Source organism: Passer domesticus, chromosome 1 (genome assembly GCF_036417665.1).
Source record: "Passer domesticus isolate bPasDom1 chromosome 1, bPasDom1.hap1, whole genome shotgun sequence".
Classification (NCBI taxonomy): Eukaryota; Metazoa; Chordata; class Aves; order Passeriformes; family Passeridae; genus Passer; species Passer domesticus.
In genome coordinates this window covers 52,916,730-52,937,790 of record NC_087474.1, presented here as the reverse complement: position 1 = coordinate 52,937,790, position 21,061 = coordinate 52,916,730, and the positions used below count along the sequence as shown (strand labels likewise).

Sequence of the window (21,061 nt, the reverse complement as noted above, 5' to 3'; positions counted from 1 at the left end):
GGGCCCACCCAGGAGACAGAGGCAGAGATGGGCACACCCACAGCAGGGCTCAGACAGGGACTGAAGGTCCCAGGCAGAGGTGGGACACGTCCCCTGGGCCCTTGGCAGGAGGTGGTGGGGCTGGGGGTCCCAGGGCAGGCCAGTCCCAGCACTGAGGCCTGTGAGCACCACCAGGACCTGTCAGGACTAGTGCTCAGTGCTCATGTGCTCTTCTTCAAACACTGGTGGTTGGCCACTTTGGAGACAGAGTACTGGGCCAGATGGACCTTCCCTCTCAGGGAATGCTGCTGCTCTCAGGCTCTTGTGTTTTAGCATGTTCTTCCATAGAAGACAGACCAGACATTTCTAAAAATGAGTACAAGGAGAAAAAAAAGAATATTCATGGGGAATTGAATAGGTGTTGCTCACCTCCAAGTGGTTTGCAACCATTTAGATGAGAAGCACATCCTACACCAGACTGAAGGCTTGACCTTTGAGCCTCACTAGTGTCAGTGATGTGGTGGTTTGCCATCCTGTAAAAACCTATTTCAGTTGAACACTGATGAGTTTAAAAAAAACACTTGCCTTTTGCAAATTTGTGCAGATGGTCCCTTTATCTTGAAAAGATTCACAGTCCTGACCCCTCTCAGAAGATACACACCTCCTTCCCACAAGGTGACAAGCCAGTGCCTAGGCTGGGAGGTGGTTACAGGTATTCAGTGCCTTCTGCTAGTGCAGGGCTGGGAAGAATTGTCTTCAGAGATCTCCCCAGTGTGTAGGTAGGGAAAGATGAGACACAGAAAAGAAGGAGGAAGAGAAAATGAAGGGAAGGGAAGGGAAGGGAAGGGAAGGGAAGGGAAGGGAAGGGAAGGGAAGGGAAGGGAAGGGAAGGGAAGGGAAGGGAAGGGAAGGGAAGGGAAGGGAAGGGAAGGGAAGGGAAGGGAAGGGAAGGGAAGGGAAGGGAAGGGAAGGGAAGGGAAGGGAAGGGAAGGGAAGGGAAGGGAAGGGGTGTTGTTTTGTTGTTTGTTTTTTAATGGCTCCTGCTCATGTGAAAAATTATGTTGTTTCATGCACTTATTGGAAAAACAGAGATAAAGCAGTGAGGCAGTCTGTTGTACATCATACAGGCTCTGAATGTTTGACACTTCTGAAAAGTTAACCCCCATAATTTCTGAGGCAGAATTCTCTACTTTAGGTCTCGGGTTAGGTATCATCTTCCCAGGCACTAAGTTGAGAAAAATGTTAGCTTTTACCCCAAAGTTTGAGTGGGCAACGGCATGGATGATCTTAGTTTACTTTTAGAGTTAACAACTGCCCCAAGAGCACCAGCTATGAGAGCAGTTGGAGGATGACATATTTCTTGCAGTAGAAGCAGTGTGAATTCAGTTTCTTGTTTCATCCTCTTTGGTATGCTGACCTCTAGGGAAACTTTTTTGCAAAATGGTTTGCTATTGTGGGAGCTGTTGTGGCTTCAATCAAGTCACAGACCTTTTTCTAGGAACCAGGCATTTGGTGTCAAATCCAAAGTAGGCCCTCACATGAAGCTGCTCCCTAAGATGGTTCAAGCATGCTTGTGTGAGTAAAGGTCTTGGTACACTTAAGCAGGGTTCAGTCAGCAGAGGAAATGCATACTGAGTTAAGAAACAAGATGATTGTTCTGAATATTTGTGAACTTGGTAGTTAAAGATCTGGAATGTCCTCTGTGCTCTGAGTTTTTTCAGGCTGCATACACCTTTCCATCCATGGCTAAAACTGCTTCAGCAATGGATCAAATTGCAAAACAATTCATCCACTTAAATTCTAGCCTGATGGCTTTGGGAAGCATAAATAGATTTCTTTCACAAATGTACTGGGGTGACTGGCAACTGTCTCTCATCAACAGGCAATTAACCTATTTCAAAAGAGACTGGGCTTAAAAGCCAAAAAGCTTTGATCGACTGTTTGTTTGTAACTGCCTGCACTAACTCTGTCTCTTAGGGTAAATAGTCCTTCCATCTAGGTGGTTATCTCCTTTCATAGAATCACAGAGTGGCCTGGCTTGGAAGGAAACTTAAAGACCATGTAGTTCCAGCCTGCCCACCATGAGCAGGGACACCTTTCCCAGCCTCTAACTAAATTCATAGAACACTGCGATTTCCTGCCTTTCCTATGCTAGACAAGTCACACTCTGCCAGTCTCCTCTGAAACTGAAATTTCGGTTCACTGATGATCTTTATAGCTTTTTCTGCTCCTTTTGTGAATTCATTTGTCTATGAATAAGATTGATCACAACAGACAGAGACTCAGTGGTCTAATGGTGACTTAAAGACGGCATTAATATTTCTCAGCTCTTCAAGTATATGGATTGTATTTGACATTTCACTGGTAAGTTCACTTGTGTCCCGACCAGCCAATGCACAGGTCTTTATCCTTCTCTGTTTTTTTTCCAACAGCTGAGTTCCCAGATCATTGCAACATTCTTCTTGTTGAGAAGAACAAACATGGATATAGTCAATCTAGTCAGTTTTTCCACAGGGCCTTGGGAAACATGAATTATTACACTCTAGTCAATAAACAATCTTAGGACAAAATACAAATACAGTTGCAGCAAAGAAGTAGCAGAGGTAGTAACAAAAACTACAGCAGACTGCACAAGACAGTGTATGTAGACACCAGACTATTTTTCTAAAATGGTTAGAAGACATATGAAAGCATACAGTACATCAGAGAGTAAAAATGTCTTCTAAGACTTCCATATTTATTTAAAAAACCAACTAAACAACAGGAAAAAACCCCCAAACAAAACAAAACAAAAGCCAACCAAGCTAGAAATTTGAATTCCTCTGTGGCTTGGGAGAAATTTTTAGGATAAAAAACAGATTGATGGTGGAAGATTAAAAACAAAACTTCAAAGAACTCTAGGTACATGTTACTGCTTGGGAGAAAGAGAAAACCAGACACCTTCCCCCCTCAAAAAAAAAAAAAAAAAAAAAAGAACCCAACCAACCAAAACCATCCTTAAGAAAAAACGCCTACCAAGTCAACAAACAAGCCCTGAGGTATTCTGCTGAAAAAGATCTTTAAACTGCTGAAGACTTTATCTATCTCCTTTTATCTTCATGGATTGACAGTTTGTTCTGCATCAGAAAAATATTGCTAAGGGCTTATTATACATGGTGGTACAGACAGGACACAGAAACATTTTTAATAAAGAAGAAAGTACAACAAAAGCCTTAACAAAAAAAGAAGTGGCACCATTGTCTGTGACATGTAGCACAGCCTCCTCCTTACCCGTGACCAGCTCAGCATCTATTTGTACCAATTTTGTTACACTAAAGATGGTGAACAGGTGGGAACAGAACAGAAGAGTCAGAACAGACTTAATGTGTTAATGTGCAGATACAACAAAATAATTGAATGAAAAACAGAATATGAATTGAGGGGGTTTTTTTTGGTTGTTGTTTTATTTTATTTTTTTTTTTTAAATGCAATTGAATAACCTAAGTGTTAGTTCAAGTTTCGTCCATGGGATGCTTGGTAGGGAAGTGCTTTTCCAAAGGCTCAGTTTCTAGAGCTGGCATGAAAATACTTTTGGAGATGATAGTATTTTGGCTGCAACTGTCCAGGTGTGTTTTTCTCTAGTGTTTACCACTGTTTTCACGTGCTGACCATATAGTAATACCTTGCAAGATATGAGATCCCTGCAACCAACGTTCCTATGGCACAACGTTTCAGTTTGTTGTGGAACAACCATCTTTAGAGAGTACTGGTTCTCACACCATTGCAGGTGCCACTGCCAAAATCTAATGTGGAACTGCTCTCCCTAGTATTTGCTGTTCCACACTAAGCCTTGTGGAAATAAGCTGTAATGCATCTTGAATTTTCTGGCTCTTTGTGAATCCAACAACTGGCACTACGCCATCAATGTCTTCAATGCTTCTGGAGGATTTTATTCTCTGGAAGGAATCTGTTCCAGGTCTGCTTTGTCATGTCAGGAATCTATAGACAGGTTTCCACTGTCAAATCCTATGCTGCCATCACCTGTCAGCTGACAGCTGACATGATTGCTGTTGGCACATCCCCCTACAACCTGGTGTAGCTCATTTCCAGGAAGAGCAAACTTGCTGTCATTAGCAGCTTAGCTTCTAGTTAAGCTTCTCTGACAAGTCATGAGGTTTGCTCCAGATGCAGAAACACCAGCACTCTACTGCTAATGACACAGCTCTTTCAAATAACATATCCCTCATCCAGAAATGCCCGGTAATAAATTACAAATTGCATCCTGTGTTGCTTTGTCCAGATCTGCCCTGCGTAATTATCGACAGTTTCTACAGCTGCTCTGTGATGTAGGGTTGTTGGCTTTCTGGGTTTTGTTTTTGTTTTTTTTTTTTTTTTTTTTCCCAATGTGCTAGAGGCCTGACAGCACACTGGCTTTGCTGAGTGCGCTGCAACAGTCGTGGAGAACCTCTTCATAGTTGCTGAATATTCACATACAAGGTAAGCAGAAAAAGATGTCAGCAAAGCTGAGAGCAGTCTCCAGACCACTATGGAAAGATAAGCTATTCCCCAACAGCAGGGAGATGCACAGTATTTCCACAAGGCAGAGCATGCTGATAAAAACCTGCAATTTCACAAAGTATGAATGCAGTCACTGCCTACCTTAGAGTAATCTTTCTAGGACAGGGCCCATCTCTCCTGAAACGGCAGGTGGGTCAGCACATCAGGCTTTTTCCTTCACCATCCTATGGCACATCGTTAGAAAACAGAAAACAAGCAACTTGGTTGTTCTCCAAGTAATTCACACCTTAAGAGGAAGCCTGAAGGAAAGTGCAGGTGCCTCTGTCTGTGTGTGTGTGTACAACTAGAGAAATATGTAATGAATGCTTTGATGACGTTTGGAAGAAATGTGAGCTGGAACAGAGAGGTGAAAGATGAATTACTGAACACACTTGTGAAAAGATTTGCTGGACAGCAGATGACACACGGCACCTGGACAGACAGAATATTTTTATTTGGGTTTAGAAAATGAGAACAAAGAGTGATTTTAAGGAGCTGAAATACAACATTGAAAAACAGGTGGGTTCCTTTGTTTTGGTCTTTGTGTGTTTTACAAACAAATGTAACCAGTGTGTATATAAGCTAGCTAACAACAATCAGACAGTAAGGTGGCCAGAAAACTATTACATCCCTAAGGAAAGACAATAGATTCTGCTTTTAAATCGGAAGGTTTGGAGGGAAACTTAAAATAGCCAAAGTTTCCTAAATTGTAATTAGTTTCACTAGTGTAAGACAGTTTTAAAAAAGTACTTTCCATGAAGCAGAGAAGGGGCTTCACTCTTTCAAAAGAGTAATACAAGCGTTTTATCCGAAGAGGTTTTCTCTCACGCCCTCCAGTCGTTAACCAAGGTCCATATACAATAACAGCAGGGAAAACCATCTGGGAACCGGCGATTTTCCTACCGCACCTCCCAGAGCCTGCTGCAGCTCACAGAACGGGTGAGGTGGGCAGGTACTACAGCGGGTCACCTGGTCCAACCTCCCTGCACAAGTGGGGTCATCCCAGAGCACATGACACAGGAATGCGTCCAGACGGCTCGGGGCCACCTCCAGTGAGGGACACTCCACACCCTCTCTGGGCAGCTTATTTTGGTGCTCGGTCCCCACACAGTAAAAATCTTCTTCCTCATATTCAGGTGGAACTTCCTGTGCATCGGTTTCTGCCCGTTGTCTCCACAGAGCACAGGCAGAGAGACGAGGAGGGCGCACCTCCAGGTCGGGGCCCGCTCTCGCTGCCCAAACCTCGCCGGGCGCCATCTTTGGTCCCCTGGCAGGCAACCGTCCCCGCCTGCGGGACCCGAGCCGCAGTTACCGCGAGAGGAGCAGTTACCGCGAGAGGCGCCGGGGACGGGGGGAAGGGCCGGGTGAAGTCTCGCGAGAGCGGGCGGCTCTCGGGCATGCGGGCGAAGGCGGCGGCGCCGCGCCCGATTGGCGGGGCGCGTTCCCCCTCCCCCGCCCGCTTGGGGGCCGCGCATGCGCTGCGCTCCGCCGGGCCGTGTCCGTGTCCCCCCCCGGTGCGTGTGTCACCCGCGCGAGGCGGCGCAGGGGCCGCGAGAGCGCTCCCGGGCACCGGCGGCGCGGGAGCGGCCCCGATACGTGCGGACCCGCCGGGCAGGAGAACCGGGAGCCGAGCCGCGGAGGGCCCCGGATACTTCGCCCGGAGGCGCCCCGGCCCGGCCTGACCCAGCCGCCCTGCCGGGAGCGGCTGAGGGAAGAAGTAGAAGAGGCCCGCGCCCCGTGCCCGTGTCCCTGCGCGGCGGCGCCGCGGCCCAGAATGAAGTGAGGAGGAGCCGCCGCCGCCAGGAGACACTTCCGTTTTGCGGGAGAGGCCGCGCCGGCCTGTGGGACGCTGCCGGTGCCGCTCCGCCGCATCGGGCAGCGCGCCCAGCCCCGGCCTCAGCCCGACCCCGTATGTATTGGTGCGGCCCCATGTGAGGCGGGCGGTGCGGGAGCGAGCGAGGCCCCGGCGCGACCCGCGGGTGTCCGTCCCGGTACGTGTGCGCGGCGCCGCCGGCTCCCCATGGCGCCCTGAGCGCGACGGTGGCGGCGGGTTCCCTGGGCCGCGCCCTCGGCCGTGAGCGAGCTCGATGCCGAGCACCTCGGACGCGGCGGCCGGCGGGAGCGGGGGCAGCCGGGGCTGGGGCAGCGGCGGTGGCGGCAGCACGGCGGTGGAGGCGGCGGCCGACAAGAAGCGGCTGCACCACCGGAGACGGAAGCGCTTCGCGGCCCAGCCGCAGCCGCCGCCGCCGCCGGCCCCGCACCCGCTGCTGTTCCCGTTGTTGCAGCCGCCGCTTCTGCAGCCCCCGCTGCTGCAGCCGCCGCTGCCGCCACAGTCCCTGCTCTTCCTGGCGGCCACCGGCGCCTCCTCCTGTTGTGGGGATGGCGGGGAGCGGAAGCGGCCGCGAGGCAAGCGGCGCTCGGGCTCCCGGCACAAGCGGCGTCGGGGCCGCGGCGGCGGCGGCGGGGGCACCCAGGAAGCGGAGAAGCGGCGCGGTAGCGGCGGGTTGAGCACGTTGGTGGAGGAATACGACGACGTGAGCTCTCAGTCCGAGGGACTGTTGGGCAGCGGCGCGGCCGGCGGGGGCAGCGGTGGGGGTAGCCCGGGCTCTTCTTCGGGCGGTGGGACCCAGCGGCAGCGGGGCGAGGCGGAGCGAAGCGGCCGGTCCCGCCGGGAGCGCCGCGGCAGCAGTGGGCGCTCCAAGGAGCGGCACCGAGAGCATCGCCGACGGGGAGAAGAAAAGGCGCAGCAGGAGGGGACGGCGGCACCGGGCCGCGGGGCATCCGAGCCCTCTTCGTCCTCCAAATCCCGCAGCCGCCACAACCACACTGGGAGTCAAGACCGGGAGGGACTCAAGAGCAGCAGCAGCGGCGGTGGCAGCGACGGCCGCAGGAAGGGCTCCCTCCCCTCGCCCAGCAGCAGTAGAAAGGACCGGGAGAGCAAATCGCACCGGAGCCGGACTAAAGCGGCTAAAGAGCCACCGTCAGCGTACAAGGACCCTCCGAAAGCTTACCGGGACGACAAGCTCGAGCCCAAGGCGTACCGGCGGCAGCGCTCGTCGCCCAGCCCCGGCCGGGATGACAGTCCTCCTCTGCACCGCTCCTCGCAGAGCCAACGCAGCCGCAAGTCGCTCAGCCCGGTGGGCGCCCGCTCACCACTCAGCCCCTACAGCCGACGCCGATCCCCCAGCTACAGCCGGCACAGCTCCTACGAGCGCGGCGGGGATGTGTCGCCCAGCCCCTACAGCAGCTGGCGTCGGTCTCGAAGCCCCTACAGCCCCGTTATCCGGTAAGTCCGGGCCCGAGGGCAAAGGCAGAATGGGATCGGGGGCCCACTCCATGGAGGAGGGGAGTAATGACTGGGTCAGGAATGCAGGAGAGGCCAGAGAGGTTTGCATCCAGCAGCAATCCCTTCTTCTTGCCCTTTTGCTGCCAGAAAGCTGGGGTGAGGGGCAGGGGAGAGGGAGAAGTACAAAGATATTCCTGTCCTGTCTCTTTGGGAGAACGGGAGATGGGGATGCCTGTAACACTTCCGTGGCTAGTTTCTCTCCGTGGGAGATCACCTGTCTGGAAAAAGGCTTTTAAATGTTAAAGGGTATGAGAACGTTTTCAAATGAGAGTGACTGAAGTAAGATGCTCCTTTGAGGACAGGTTTCCTAAAGGACCAATTTTGATTTTTAAATCTTTGCTGGCAAAGTATAGACGTCCTGGTACATTTTTATGTATTCTGTTCTTGGATGAAATAGGATGCATATCGAATATATCTGGGTTTGATTTAATTTCTGCTAATCTAAAGGGAAAATCAGCTGACAGGCAATTTGTGTTTGCAAGTGTTTTCTTGTTCTTTTTAGAGGTCTATAGAAGGACTTGGGCTTTCTGTTTTGCTAGGAAGTTGAGTCAGTGTCATGTTTTGATAAATTGTCTTGTACTTTACATAAGCTATGAAAAACATAAACTCTTTGCCTGGTAAGGTTATGCACGTGTATATAATTAATGCATGCTTGCAGATAATTTTTTTTCAGTATTAGTGGGAACTCAGGTTGTAAAGGTCAGCATTGCATGAGTTTTTGAATTTTATGTGGAGAGAAGTGTGGGATGTATCTTTCTAAGCAGATGCAAACTGTGTTGTGGAATTAAGGCTCTTCACAATATTTTAACCTGCAGAAAAGTACACTGGAAATTTAGACATATTTCCTTAGTATGTGTTTATAACTGAAGATTTTTATTTCCTATATTGGAATCTTACTCGTTGCACATAGTTGCCTCGTTGTTTGTAGACCTGCTTAAATTCATGTCTGGACTTTGGTTTTAAAGGTATCCAGCAATGTGTTGTTCTGCTGGCAAGAGTTTTGTTTACAAGGCATTACCTGGTGGGCTGTCGGAGAACTGTTCTCTGGTGTTTTTAATAAGCACTTTGTGTTGATTACCATTTGGGGTGTGCTGTAGTATATCCAGGGAAAGTGATAAAACTGTTCTGTGTTTCACTGGGCTCTTGGTAGAGTCTGCTGTCCTGGGTGTGCATCAGATGCTGTTTAAAGAGCAAAGTAACAGAGCTGTGTCCTACTTTGTTCAGAGAGATAGAGCCAAAGTGCCGTGGGATAAGAATAACGATTGTCTGAAGGTGTGGTTGCATGGAATAATTTTGTAAGCAGTAGGGTGCTTAATGAAGAAAACACTGTAATTGCTCTGAAAACATCATGCTGTTCTTCTGTGAGAGTGTTACAAGTGGTTAAAATACACTTTCAAAATTATTTGAATAATAGCATAACAGGAATATTATGTGCATAGGTTGATTTAAACGCCCTAGGAATTAGATTATTTTCTGTAGTTGCTTATATCCTGGAATAAGAATGATGCACAGAATTATGCATTTGAGGTTTGCATTTAGGAGTAGCCAGATTAACAGCCCAGTTAAGTTCAGGGTTCTATATATACTGACTAATTGGGCTATAGTAGAGTTTTGTAGTAGTGTTCTTTTTCTATTGGTAGTGGCCTGTGATTGGAAGCACAAAAGTTTAAATCTCCTGGTTTTGGTATTCACTCTGCAGTGAGTAAGGCTTTCTTGAGCCTGCAGATCTGTTTCTAGAAGTTGGCTTTGTGACTTCCTGCCTTTCTTCCTCCCTCCAGTTGAATTGTAATTTGTGTTCAGTTTTTAACTGCTTACAGACAAATGCAGACTGTCAGGTGTTCGGGAGAGGAATTGGAATGGCTGACTGAAAAGGAGGGATTTCTATATGTAGAAAGAGAGGTCTGTCCTAATGGGTCATTTACTGCAAAAATGTCACTTTCATAGAAAGTGACAAAACAAAAGAAACCTAAAGTGTGAAGATAAATTGTTGATAATGTTTGTGGAGAAATGAAAGCCAGTGGTTTCTTCCACACAGCTATTGATCATAATGTATATTGCAACGGCAGCAGGGAAATGGAAAGGTAGGGGTTTATACTTTTTTTTTTTTAAACCATTGAAAACTATGTAATAATCACTTTTGCTTGACTCTGTAGTGCTACAACCAAAATGCTGAACATTTTGCTGTCCTGTTTGATAATGATACAGTGGCCTTAGACTTGATAGAATATTACAGTTTTATGAAGGCAACACCTTCTTACAGCACCTGTGTTCTTCGTCTGGATGATTTAAAGGCTTAATTCTGGGTTAGTATCCAGCTGTAATGATGACCAGACATCAGAGACTGTTTATGTGACTGGGTATTTCAGCCTGCAAATCTTTTTGCTCATTTCGTTTTATGTCTCATATATGTGTCTTCTCAAATGTTAAGTGAATTACTCAGTTCTTTTGGTATGTAGAAAATTATTGCGAAGCATTTCTAGCATGCTTAGAAAGCCTGTGTGTTTAGTGGTGATTTTTTTAATCTAGGTGTCTGAGCTGCTTAGGGAGAAACTTCTAGTAAACAGCTGAAGAGAAACAAGTGAAGTCAGCTTTGCTAGTTTGAAGCAGCAGCAGTGCGTTGTTGCTGTGAGGTTTGAATTGCAGTACTGACTTAGCTGGTTTTAGGTGATGTTGTTTGGCTGTGGGTTCTAAGGAGAAGCAAAGACACTGGATATGTGTTCCATAGTTGGTGATTACTCTTTAAATTATAGACTAACTGCTTTTTCCATTGTAATAGCAGTGAAAGTTTGTGTTTTGGATAAACTGATTGAGCTGTATTCACTTGTTGGACAAAACTTCTTTACTTGTTGCTGGTGGATTTGTATTACTCTTATTTTCTTGTGGATAGGGTAACACAGCAGTTCTAACGTAGCACATGCATATTTTCAAAATGGAAATTCTTCCAAAAGTATGAGGTATTTGTTTCTCTGCTGGTAGAATGATAAGATTAAATAAAAAATTCTCAGCCAAACCCCATGGTTTACAAAAGAAGCAGAACACAGTCTCTTGCTTCCTACAATTTCATGCTAAACTAGTTTCCAGAGAACTTTTTGTAACTTGAGTCTGGTCATATGTTATGTGATCACACATTTAAATCAGATAGCAGTATAGATGAGTAATTGCATTTTCCCAAATTTGGATACACCTACCCATCTGCTTAGATAAAAGTAAGTGGGTGGGGCACTACTAGCGTAGTACTACTATGTGCATTGATGTTGCTTATAGGAAAGATACAAGATTTATTTTTACTTTGGCACTAGAGTAGTCTCAGTCTGTATTGGTAGCTAGTCTGTAGTAGTGAGGCTCTGTAGAATATGGGTCATTTATGTGCAAAATCACAAAAACTGTAGGGAAAACAGTAAAATACATACTCAGCTAGTAAATGGAGAAGCTGTGGTGCCATACACTGATATGAAAATGATTTTAATTCCTGTAATTCTTCTGTTTTTGAATTTAAAGGATTAAGAGAGAGTTTGATTTCCCTCCCCACGTTGATTAGTAAAAATTGATTTTTTTGAAATATAATTTAAAGCTCTCTAATTTTGATTAGTAAAACTGTGTTTAAAATGGACCGCTCTAGGTTTTCGCTGTTTCAAGTAGCTATTTTTTCCAGTGCAAATTGCTGGCCTTTGCCTTTTGCTCGTGTGCCTTTCCTTTTTCCGTGTTCCTGCTGCTTCTTTCCTTGTTTGAGAAAAAGAATTTCATTTTAAAAAATTAACTTCAGATGTGTTTGAACACAGATTTTGAGTTGACTTGCCCTTTTGCTGGTTGATTTCTTTGTAGACTTAGTTCTCATATGAAAATAGAGGGTTTAAAGCAGGTTCAAGAAACAAATAAAAGCCTAGCTCAGAGTTTTCCAGTATGTATTAGAGACCCTTTTAAAGACTTGCATTTAGTTTGAATCAATAAGGCAGGTTATGTAGTCATTGTACACAAAGCAGCTGAGTAGGAGGTTGGTTGCAGAGCTACACAGAAGTGAACTATATGTTTGCCTGCTAGACCAACATGGAAAAGCTATATTATGAGCTAAAATGTTTTGTCAGGATGGTTTATGTTATCGGATTGTAAATGTCTTAGTCTGTTGTGAAGCCAGTTGATTAAATTAGGTCTCTCTTCTCAAATACACTTACTGTGCAGGGAAGGATGGCAGTGTTTAGTCAGTAGTCCAGCATTACCTGTGGATTAAAGAAAGAGCTGGGCAACAGTCATTGTTTTAACCTCCTTTGGACTGCTAGGTTTCTTGGTTTTGCCTTCATGCTCTCATAAATCCCTTTGTGTTATGCATTGTTAAAAGTTACTGACAAAGTTGGTTCCCTTGTTCAGCTCACAGGCCCTTATATATTTCAACTACAAAATTGTTTGCACTTAGGTAATGTAACTGGCCACCAGCATGATGGATTAAGCTTGTTCTTAAAGCAGTTAAGAAAAGAGGTTTTCAAGTTTAGAAACATGAAAAGACATTGTCCTTCTGATTTGTCCATAAAATGTAACTTTTTTTGTATTAAGCGGGTACTGAAAGGTGACGGAAAGAAACACCTAGAAAAGTAGCATGTCAAGAAACCTTGTAAGGTGAATGAATGTATTCCTGGAAATCTGACGTAGATTTTCTTTCCTCTCTGGTTTCAGATATCAAGACAGTAAAAGATAGCACTCTAAGCTACTATTTGGAATTCTTTAATTTTCTGCTTGAGAATGTAAGGGGTATTATTTCAGTAGACTTTTGTCTTTGTTAAATAATCAGTAAATTTATTAGTGATCCAATGAAGCGCAATAAAATGTTGCCTGTCAGGGAGGAGAAAGATTGTAACAGTTTTGAAACCTGCAATTCAAAAGGTTTTCCTCTCTGAAGTAGTTTTTTCTAAAGTGACTAAGTACATTGTATGAAGTGGAGAAGCAATGACTGTTTGTTTTATGAAATGCTGGGTACTAGGCAAAACCAAAAAATTAAAAAGAAAGAACTGTGATACCTAAACCAGTCTTTTTTTTTCCCCTCTCCATCTTTGAGGGCACTATTTTTCTTGGCCTGAAAAGTGGAGTTTTGGTTTCAGGGTAGCTTCCTTAGTAGTGCTTTCTTACTCTATCAATTTCTTTAAATTTGTCTCTTCTCCCATATGGTTTTTAGATAAAATCTTAAATTTTTTGCTTGTTTCTTGGTTTTATTTTATAGCTATAGCTAAAATGTAATTTCTTCCATGTCCCTTTGCAACTATTCAATTCTAGTTGTGCATACTTAGTCTTCAGGCACATCCATTTTCTGTTTTCTTTTTGTCATCACCCTCCATATATAAAAGCACACTGACACCTGTATATGGCTCAGAAAGGATTTTACAAGTGTCATGAAGTGTGGCAGTTGTCCTCTCTGTAGAGATCTGCACTTGTGTGAAGTAAATTCAAGATGCGAAAGAACACTATTGATGGCTTAAGTGGCAAAGGTACTTTAAAATGGGGCAGAACTTCTGTGTGCAAACAGGGAGAAGCATCGAAGGAAAGTTACCTTGTTAATAACTTAGGCTTCTTATTAACCTCTCCCCTCGTGTGTTAACAGCTCATGCTGGTGCTTCAGTTTAAGAGAGTGAAATGTGGCCTTTGGTTTAGTAAGCTTCCTGATCTCTCCTTACTTCAGGAAGAGAAATTTGAATTGCGTTGTTCAATGTATTTGCTTTTTGCAGTGCAGGTCTGTACAGTTGCAGCCATCATTCTTTTGTTCCTTTTTACTGTGTTAACAACAGGCTGCTGACTACATCTGAAACAGTTGGTGTCAAATGTCAGAAAAGGCATTTTACATATATGTGTTTGCATGCACACGTATTTAATAAAGACCTGCTGGAAGATTTAGACTGTGTACTTCAGATGTCTCTCCTGGTGTTTTTTCAGGGTCTCATTAGGTAGTCAGTGTCCTATTAACTGGAAGACACTGGCTGTTGTGTGAGTGCATTTCTATGCTTCTGTGACTTCATCTTTTATGTCAAATGTTAGGTCTGAACAGAGTGAGCTGGCTGGTTTTGTTATGTATTAGGCAATATTTTTCCACTCTGACTGCTGTATAAGCTTTTGAGGGAAAGCTTGTAAACGTGTCCATGTTATAGGTGAAAACTTGTACATAGGTTGTTTAGTCTTTTGGGACTTCTGAACTACACAGATGGAAGGAAGTGATAGTTGAGTGTTTGGAAAGACTATTAAGCTTATGAAAACAGCAGGTGTTATCATTGTAACTTGAATAAACTTGAATAACTAGCACTTCAGCAAATATGCTTTTTACTTAAAATTCAGGATTTGGCAGTTTGGTTGAAAATGATTTTGCATTAATGGTTAATGCTTTTACTGAATTCTCTAGGGTCTACCTCAGTGGTTCAGGTACACCAAGGTATTCTTGCTAAGGTTTTCGGGATGCTAAAGGTGCTGTATATAGGTAACGTAGTAGTTTTTTCTGACATAAATAATGAAAAGTTTTTGGAAAATTTAAACCAGTACAGAGGTTATAATCAGTCAGCATATTTCATAACTAGACTGCTATCATTTTGATCCACTATTAAGGGCTGTAATAGGTACTGGGACTGAAACTTAACTATTTGTGTGCATGCACATCTGCTGTCTCCCACATGAATGCAGTTCTGACATGGAAAAGTTGTGCAGTTGTCATGTGGAGTGTGGAACCCATGATGGATGATGGTTGGGTTTGGTCTTTTACAGCTGAGCTTGCATAAATTCATGTTCATGTCCCAAACTATCTTGACCAATATTGGTAAAGTACAGACATCAATCCACTGTCAATTCTTATTTGGTTTTGAAGTACAGAAGTCTAGGTTATTTTTGCCCTAGGTTTTCAAAACTGCCTCTTCCTCACTGAGTTATAGTAGCTGAATCAGATGATAAAATTAGTTGTCACTGATTTTTTTTAACAGATCTTTTTCATTTTATTCTTAGTAGTGAGCCAAATGGACCTGTTTTATTTTGTGCCAAAGTAGAACAGAACCAGTCTTAGAATCAGGCACAGGGTCTCACCAACTGTGTTGTTTTAAGCTGCTACTTCTCTTTTCCAGTGCATGTGAAATTATGTCTGTATGTGTTAGGTATGTGATTACTCTGTTAGGTATCAATCAAAACAAACAAGAAACCCCGTATCATATTTATGAAAGAAATAGGGCTTATTTTGAGACTTTTAGGGCATATTTTAAATTTAGTACAGGTTGCAGTGATGTACTTGGGATGGAGGTTATGTTCTACAGGTAATTGGAGACAGTCAGTCTGAAATAGCTGATTTATAAACAAGATGTGCAAGGAAATTTTTTCCAAGACAGGTCAGTGACATCCTTGCAAATGGTGCACCATTTATAGAAGTCAGTTTAGGACTAACGGGGTCTATTAGCTTGTGCTTGATGCAGGCGAAATGCAATGATACTGATTCCAGAGCAGGTGCAGATCTGTAGCAGTAACACCTCTGTTTGAGATCTACAGTAATTCCTCTCCAAAAGTGAGACATCAGTGTGAAGAGAGCTCTGGTCTAGCATTTGAAGTGTGCATTTTCTAGATTTTCCTTTTTTCTTCCTGGTACATTGTTTTAACTCTGTATAATGGAACTTAGTACCTTTTATGTTTTACTCCTGTTTGGCCAAACCTCTGAAAATATTCTGTGGGATTTAGTACTTAGATCTTCAAAATAATGAGAAACATTACTTCAGCAACAGGATTCATAATGAAGTAGAGAGTTTTCAATGGAATTTGTGTGCCCAATATGAAGATTTTATTTGGTGTTTATTTGACATGAATATTAATATCTCTTTACTGAGTAAACCAAACATTTGGTTGAAAATTGTTAGAAGAGAATTGTGAGGTTTTTTTCAGTTAAGGTGTAAAAACTTTCAGGATTATTATAATTGCTATCTGTTATTGTTACCCTGCTGTGCTAGAAAATCCTATAAAACCTGCTTCCTGGCATATAATTGGACTGTGCTAGTTTCTAAGAGTTACCTTCATCTGGGATTAGATTTTTTTTCCTTCATGAGTTTCTAGCCATTTGGATCAATTTCACCTGTAGAATTTTGAAGCTTGTGCTGTACTATATAGTGTGCATACACATTGTTTCAGCCACTTTTTGATTTATCTGAGTGACTTTTTATTGGGTAAGAGTTTTTGCATTATAAGAACTCATACTGGGAGTGTAACAAAAAGGAGAGAATGTAAATTTAGAAATTAGTCAATATTGCACACAAAAGAAACATTATGGTACTAGATTTGTTCAGTTGAAGCATTGTGATGTGTTGATAATTAAGACTGAATCAATTTAATTGTCAGTAAAATTAAATTTGGTGTGGGATGGGTAGTCCTGATCAGAGGGATTGTAGTTGGCATTGTTTTTGTTTATTTATTGGGTTACTTTTTTTTGTTGGTTTCGTCTGGGTTTTTTGTTTCCTTTTGTTTTAGCAACCATCATACATTGGTGTGCTATCTTTTGGACTCTGAAATTCTTGTATCTTCAGAAAGTCTTATTTTTGCTATTGCTTGATATTTTTTTCTTTGTTCAGCTGATGAATACTGGGTGTTTTTAATCCTGAGTATGTGTTTTCCTCCAAACAATACGCAAAATAGATTTCCATTATACTTTAATTAAGAAAATACTTGTAAATCTGATCAATATCCTTATTATTCTTGGTATGGTAAAATAACTTAAATGTAGGGGTTTTAATCTATTTTATAACATTGCTATGTGGTTGCTTTGTTTTTTTTTTTTTTTTTCTTCTTTCTATTAGTGTCTGCATTCAGATGCAGTTATAGCTTAGGCCCATTTGTGGATTATGTTTGATTGTCAATAGCTGTAACAAATGTAGGGTATTTGGGATTTTTGGGAGTGGGGGAGGTTGTTTATTTTGGTTCTTTTTGAAGTTGTACAATTAGATTTCAAAAAAGGAAAATTGTCTTTCAGTTGACTACATTGCAGCCTTTAGTACTCCATTTTTTTTCTTTAGTGTTCCATTTTTTTCTCAGTTGACTTATATTAATATATATTTATGGAAGTGAAAATTCAGACGTTCCTACAATTAAAAAGAGTGTTGTTTAGATTTCTCTTGTCTTGTGTAATTTTAATTTCATTTTGTTGAATTCTGACTGTGTAGTCAATTGAATTTTTCTCAAGTACTGTGTATGCTAAAGGTGTTTATACAAGTTGCGTACGTTAAGATTTTCTTTAAGGAGAAAAATATCTCTTAAGCAGTGAGGAGAGCAGAACATTTCTTGCCTTGTATAAGTGTTGTGTTTTGCAGTTCTTTGAGAGGAGAAACTACCTATAAGAGTTTTAATGTTTTCTGACAGGAATGTGTACAATCTTGATTAACTGTAGAATTTTATTTTTTTAATGCATGGTCTTTCCTATTTCATAGACTTCCATTTATTCTATGAGCATGGTGATAATAGTTGATTTAAAAAATGTAATTTGTCAAAAAAGTAGATGTGCTGGGAAAGCAGCTAGACTTAATTTTACCTGGGTAAATCTTTACTTTTTTGAAACAGGAGATCAGCAAAATCTCGAAGCAGAAGTCCATATTCATCAAGGCACTCCAGGTCTCGTAGCAGACACAGATTGTCTAGATCCAGAAGTCGTCATTCAAGTATTTCTCCTAGTACATTGACTCTGAAGAGTAGCCTGGCTGCTGAGCTGAACAAAAACAAAAAAGCAAGAGCTGCTGAGGCAGCCAAAGCTAGTGCAAAAGCTTCCAATACTTCAACACCTACTAAGGGAAACACTGATACTTCTGTAAGCGCACCTCAAGTGAACAATGTTAAGGACCTGAAGAAAATCAAAACTGAGCATACACCTTCTCCTACCAGCAGTGCAAATCTGAAAAATGACAAGGCAAAAGCAAAGGTCTCGCTTCCTGAAACAAAAGCAGAAAATAATTTAATTGCAGACAAAGTTACCAAACAGAAGCCTGCAGCAGTAAAAGAGAATAAATTGACTGTTGTGAAGCAGCAACCGGTCCCTGTAAAAGAGAAAAGCAAACCAAGTACACCCAATGTAGTAGCCAAGGAGAAGGACAGAATTGTTGCACTACCGACCTCCACACTACCACCCTTGCCTTTGCCTCCCACGCTGCCTGAAGATAAAGAAACTGATAGGTGAGTTGTGACAGAGATTTGCTTTTGGGATTGTTTGTTCCTTTTTATAATGGTTGTTGTTATTTCCTTTAGAAAATAAATACAAAACTATATGCCAGGTGAGGCTAATGCATTATTTAATTTGTTCTTGCTCTTCAGCTGTTTGACTGGTGACTTAGTGAACTGGAGGAATTTGATCTTAAAAATAATTTTAGTTCTTAAAAAAAGAAGAGTTTGGTCTAAGAAGAATCTTTCTATAAAAAGTATACTAAAGAAATGTTTTAAAAATTGCTGGTAATAATAGCTTTGGGGTGAATGAAAGGATGTATTCAAGGATTCAAGATTTCAAGTTTTGTGTGAACATAAATATACTTCTGGGGAAAAGTTGAATTCAGTTGCAGTATGAGAAAATTATTTAGCTGGAGTTTGAAGAAAAGATTCTCTTCCCTTTGAAAGACACTTGTTTTATAGCTGGGCATTATTTTAGTGTCATTTATTTTGAGTATGTATAATGGAAGTGAGGTTTATGTTTGTCATTTATGTTAATTTTGAAGTGTAAAAATTGGTCTGTAGTGAAGAATTTAATTTCTGTGTCCAAGTGTCATATGAATTTAGACTACGTTAATTCTGTTCGTAGTCCTACCAGAGAATCTCTGCTGTGATTTGTGGTTTTGTTTTTGGGTTTTTTGGGGTTTTTTGTTTGTTTGTTTGGGGGTTTTTTGTTTTGCTGAAGGTGCTATATGCCTCTCACATGTATGCAAGAAATCACTTCACGAGTAAGCCAGAACTTTTTAGCTAGAGGTGAAAATGTTTCTCTTGTGTTTGCTAGTAATTGAAGTTTGTATTAAACACTAAGGGTGCATAGAAGCCTTGGGAAGTGAATGCAACCTAACTTAGTATTAGACAGTTATATATTATTTTTTAGTTGTAAAAAAGAAATAGTTTCTTGCCCTTCAGCATCTAGCAAATGTAATGATGATGTAGCGAATGTATGATTGCATTTACATTTGTGACAAAGCCGTCCTCTCCAGGTAAATGAGAATCCTGATACTGTGAGCATGATTTACTGTTTTAACTGAAAACTATGTAGTTTAAATATGACTGGCATTGCAGTATTAATTGCAACTACATGAAATGAGATTTCATATTGAAGCTGGATGATTGCTTCTGATATTATTATTACTGTTATATTTTAATGGATCATTTGTTTTAAATTAGCTAAACTAAGGAGTTAAGCTACAATTAAGCAGTGGTTCTTTTAGCACTGGGCTCATTCTCCTTTCAAAACCAAAAGCCTACTGCTTGCAAACAGCTGCATTAGAAAGATTAATGACAAGTAATGGAATGTCTTTTATGCTTTGCGTAGTTTTGCCTATAGGGTGTTATAAACTTTGCATCAGAAATTATAAGTTATGATAAAGCTTAAATCATCAAAGGAAGAAGATAAATGTTTTTAATGGTAGAGGGGGGGAAAAGTATTTAAATTGGGCTCTGAGTTGCTGTGGGGAAATTGTGTCAGAAAAGCAAGTTTGAGCTCAATGCTATGCAGAACTGTCTGGTTCCTTCAGTAAGAATCTCATAAACCCACAAATAAGTGACATAAGGGACCACTAGTGTAAATTACTACTGTACCCTTTACACATTAGCCTTTCAGGTTAGCTGAAAGGGAAAATTGCCCTGGTCATCAATGATGTGTGATTTAACAAACCTGAAAAAAAGCTGCTCTTGGCTGCCTCTATTTTCATGTGCTGCTTTTAAAATCTGTGTCAGAACCTTTCATATGTTAGGCTTTCACTCATATTGAAAAATTTGGGGAAAAATTATGAGAGAAATACTAATATATAAACTTAAAAATAAGAGGTTTTATTGTCATGACGGTTATATGCACTGCACTAAGATGGTTTATTCTTTATAGCGTGTTAGCAATTATATTTGTGACGAGGGCAGTCTATGCTTCCTTGTGATGCTTCTTTAAAATGGGGCAGTGGCAGTTTAGGAAGTGGTAAAAGACATTAAAGTGTTCAGTTTTCACAGAGAAGCATAGACACATGCAAAACACTGGAATGCTGTATTGAAATATATAAGGGTACAAGAAAAGTAAGAAAAAATGTATGCATTCTGTATTATGTGAGTTGGCAATATGTTTCCATTGAGAGAAGTTCCTGCTTTATCTATGAAGCAAAGCAGGTAAGAAGTTGTAGAAAAATTCACAGAGAAAGATGAATAGTGCCATTTGGCAAATGCAGCTAACTTGGAAAATGTCCCCTCAAAGCATGACTTAAGTTTGATTGATATGCTGATGGAAGTTAAAAGAGTGAATGCTGTGTGAGTGTCCTGTAGGAGAGAAACAATTATGTAATTATATAAAAATTTAGAGATGGTCATGGCTTTAAAATTACTGGATATGCAGTAGCTGAACAAATCTAGCTAAACTAAAAGAAGTTCTTGTAAAATTGAGCCATGTACTTAAGAAAAAAAATCCTGCAGCAGTTATGATTCCCCATTGGAATGGTAAGAGCATTTCTAAGGTCATTGTATAATTGTTAAAAGATGCTGTACATGTGTTTGGGGATTTTTCTCAAGACAGAGATGAACAGTATCTGTTATGTATGGTTGGTTAAAAATCAGTCAGGTATCAGTAACCCATGTCAGAAAATCATTGCCACTTTTTCGTCTTGATTTTTTTTCCCTCTTGATACGCATGCTGATCACTAGAAATGTGTTGAATCTGGGAGTGTTTCAGCAGATGTATGCAATTAGAATTTGTAAATGATGTGATGTCGACAACCTTGTAATGCCCAGCAGTGTTAATGTAAGCAAGAAGCTCATTAGCTGTGATGACCAATTTTAGAGAGAACTGGGTTAGTCAGATCTTCTCTCTTACATGAGAAGTCAGAGTACTGATTTTACCACTATACTTTTGATGTCTGGCAGCACCTGAGCTATTTTTAGTAGTCTAGGCCATAAGCTTGGGAAGAAACTTATGTGGCAGAAGAAATCTGGCCTGGTAAGGTTTCTTGTGTCATCTTACCTCAGGTTTCGCCAGAAAGGTCTGCTTTCACAGTTCTGTAG

General features: G+C 41.9%; 1 protein-coding gene and 1 long non-coding RNA gene across 7 annotated transcripts in view; both read left to right on the top strand.

Moving 5' to 3' along the window:
- Positions 1-12: 12 nt before the first annotated feature.
- Positions 13-2,981, top strand: LOC135300677 (uncharacterized). The gene is made up of 3 exons (XR_010362446.1): positions 13-79; positions 584-758; positions 2,412-2,981. It is a non-coding gene; the product is annotated as an uncharacterized LOC135300677 (long non-coding RNA).
- A 3,062-nt stretch (positions 2,982-6,043) lies between these two features.
- CDK13 (cyclin dependent kinase 13) overlaps positions 6,044-21,061 on the top strand; it is a 47,242-nt gene continuing 32,224 nt past the window's right edge. For all 6 annotated transcript variants that reach the window (XR_010362410.1, XM_064420195.1, XM_064420174.1 and 3 more), the window contains exons 1-2: positions 6,044-7,801; positions 17,405-18,010. Coding sequence is in view for 5 of the 6 variants with exons in the window: in XM_064420195.1 (XP_064276265.1) it covers positions 6,603-7,801; positions 17,405-18,010 (1,805 nt within the window). In the remaining variant the exon portion in view is untranslated. The remainder of the gene's footprint in view (positions 7,802-17,404; positions 18,011-21,061) is intronic.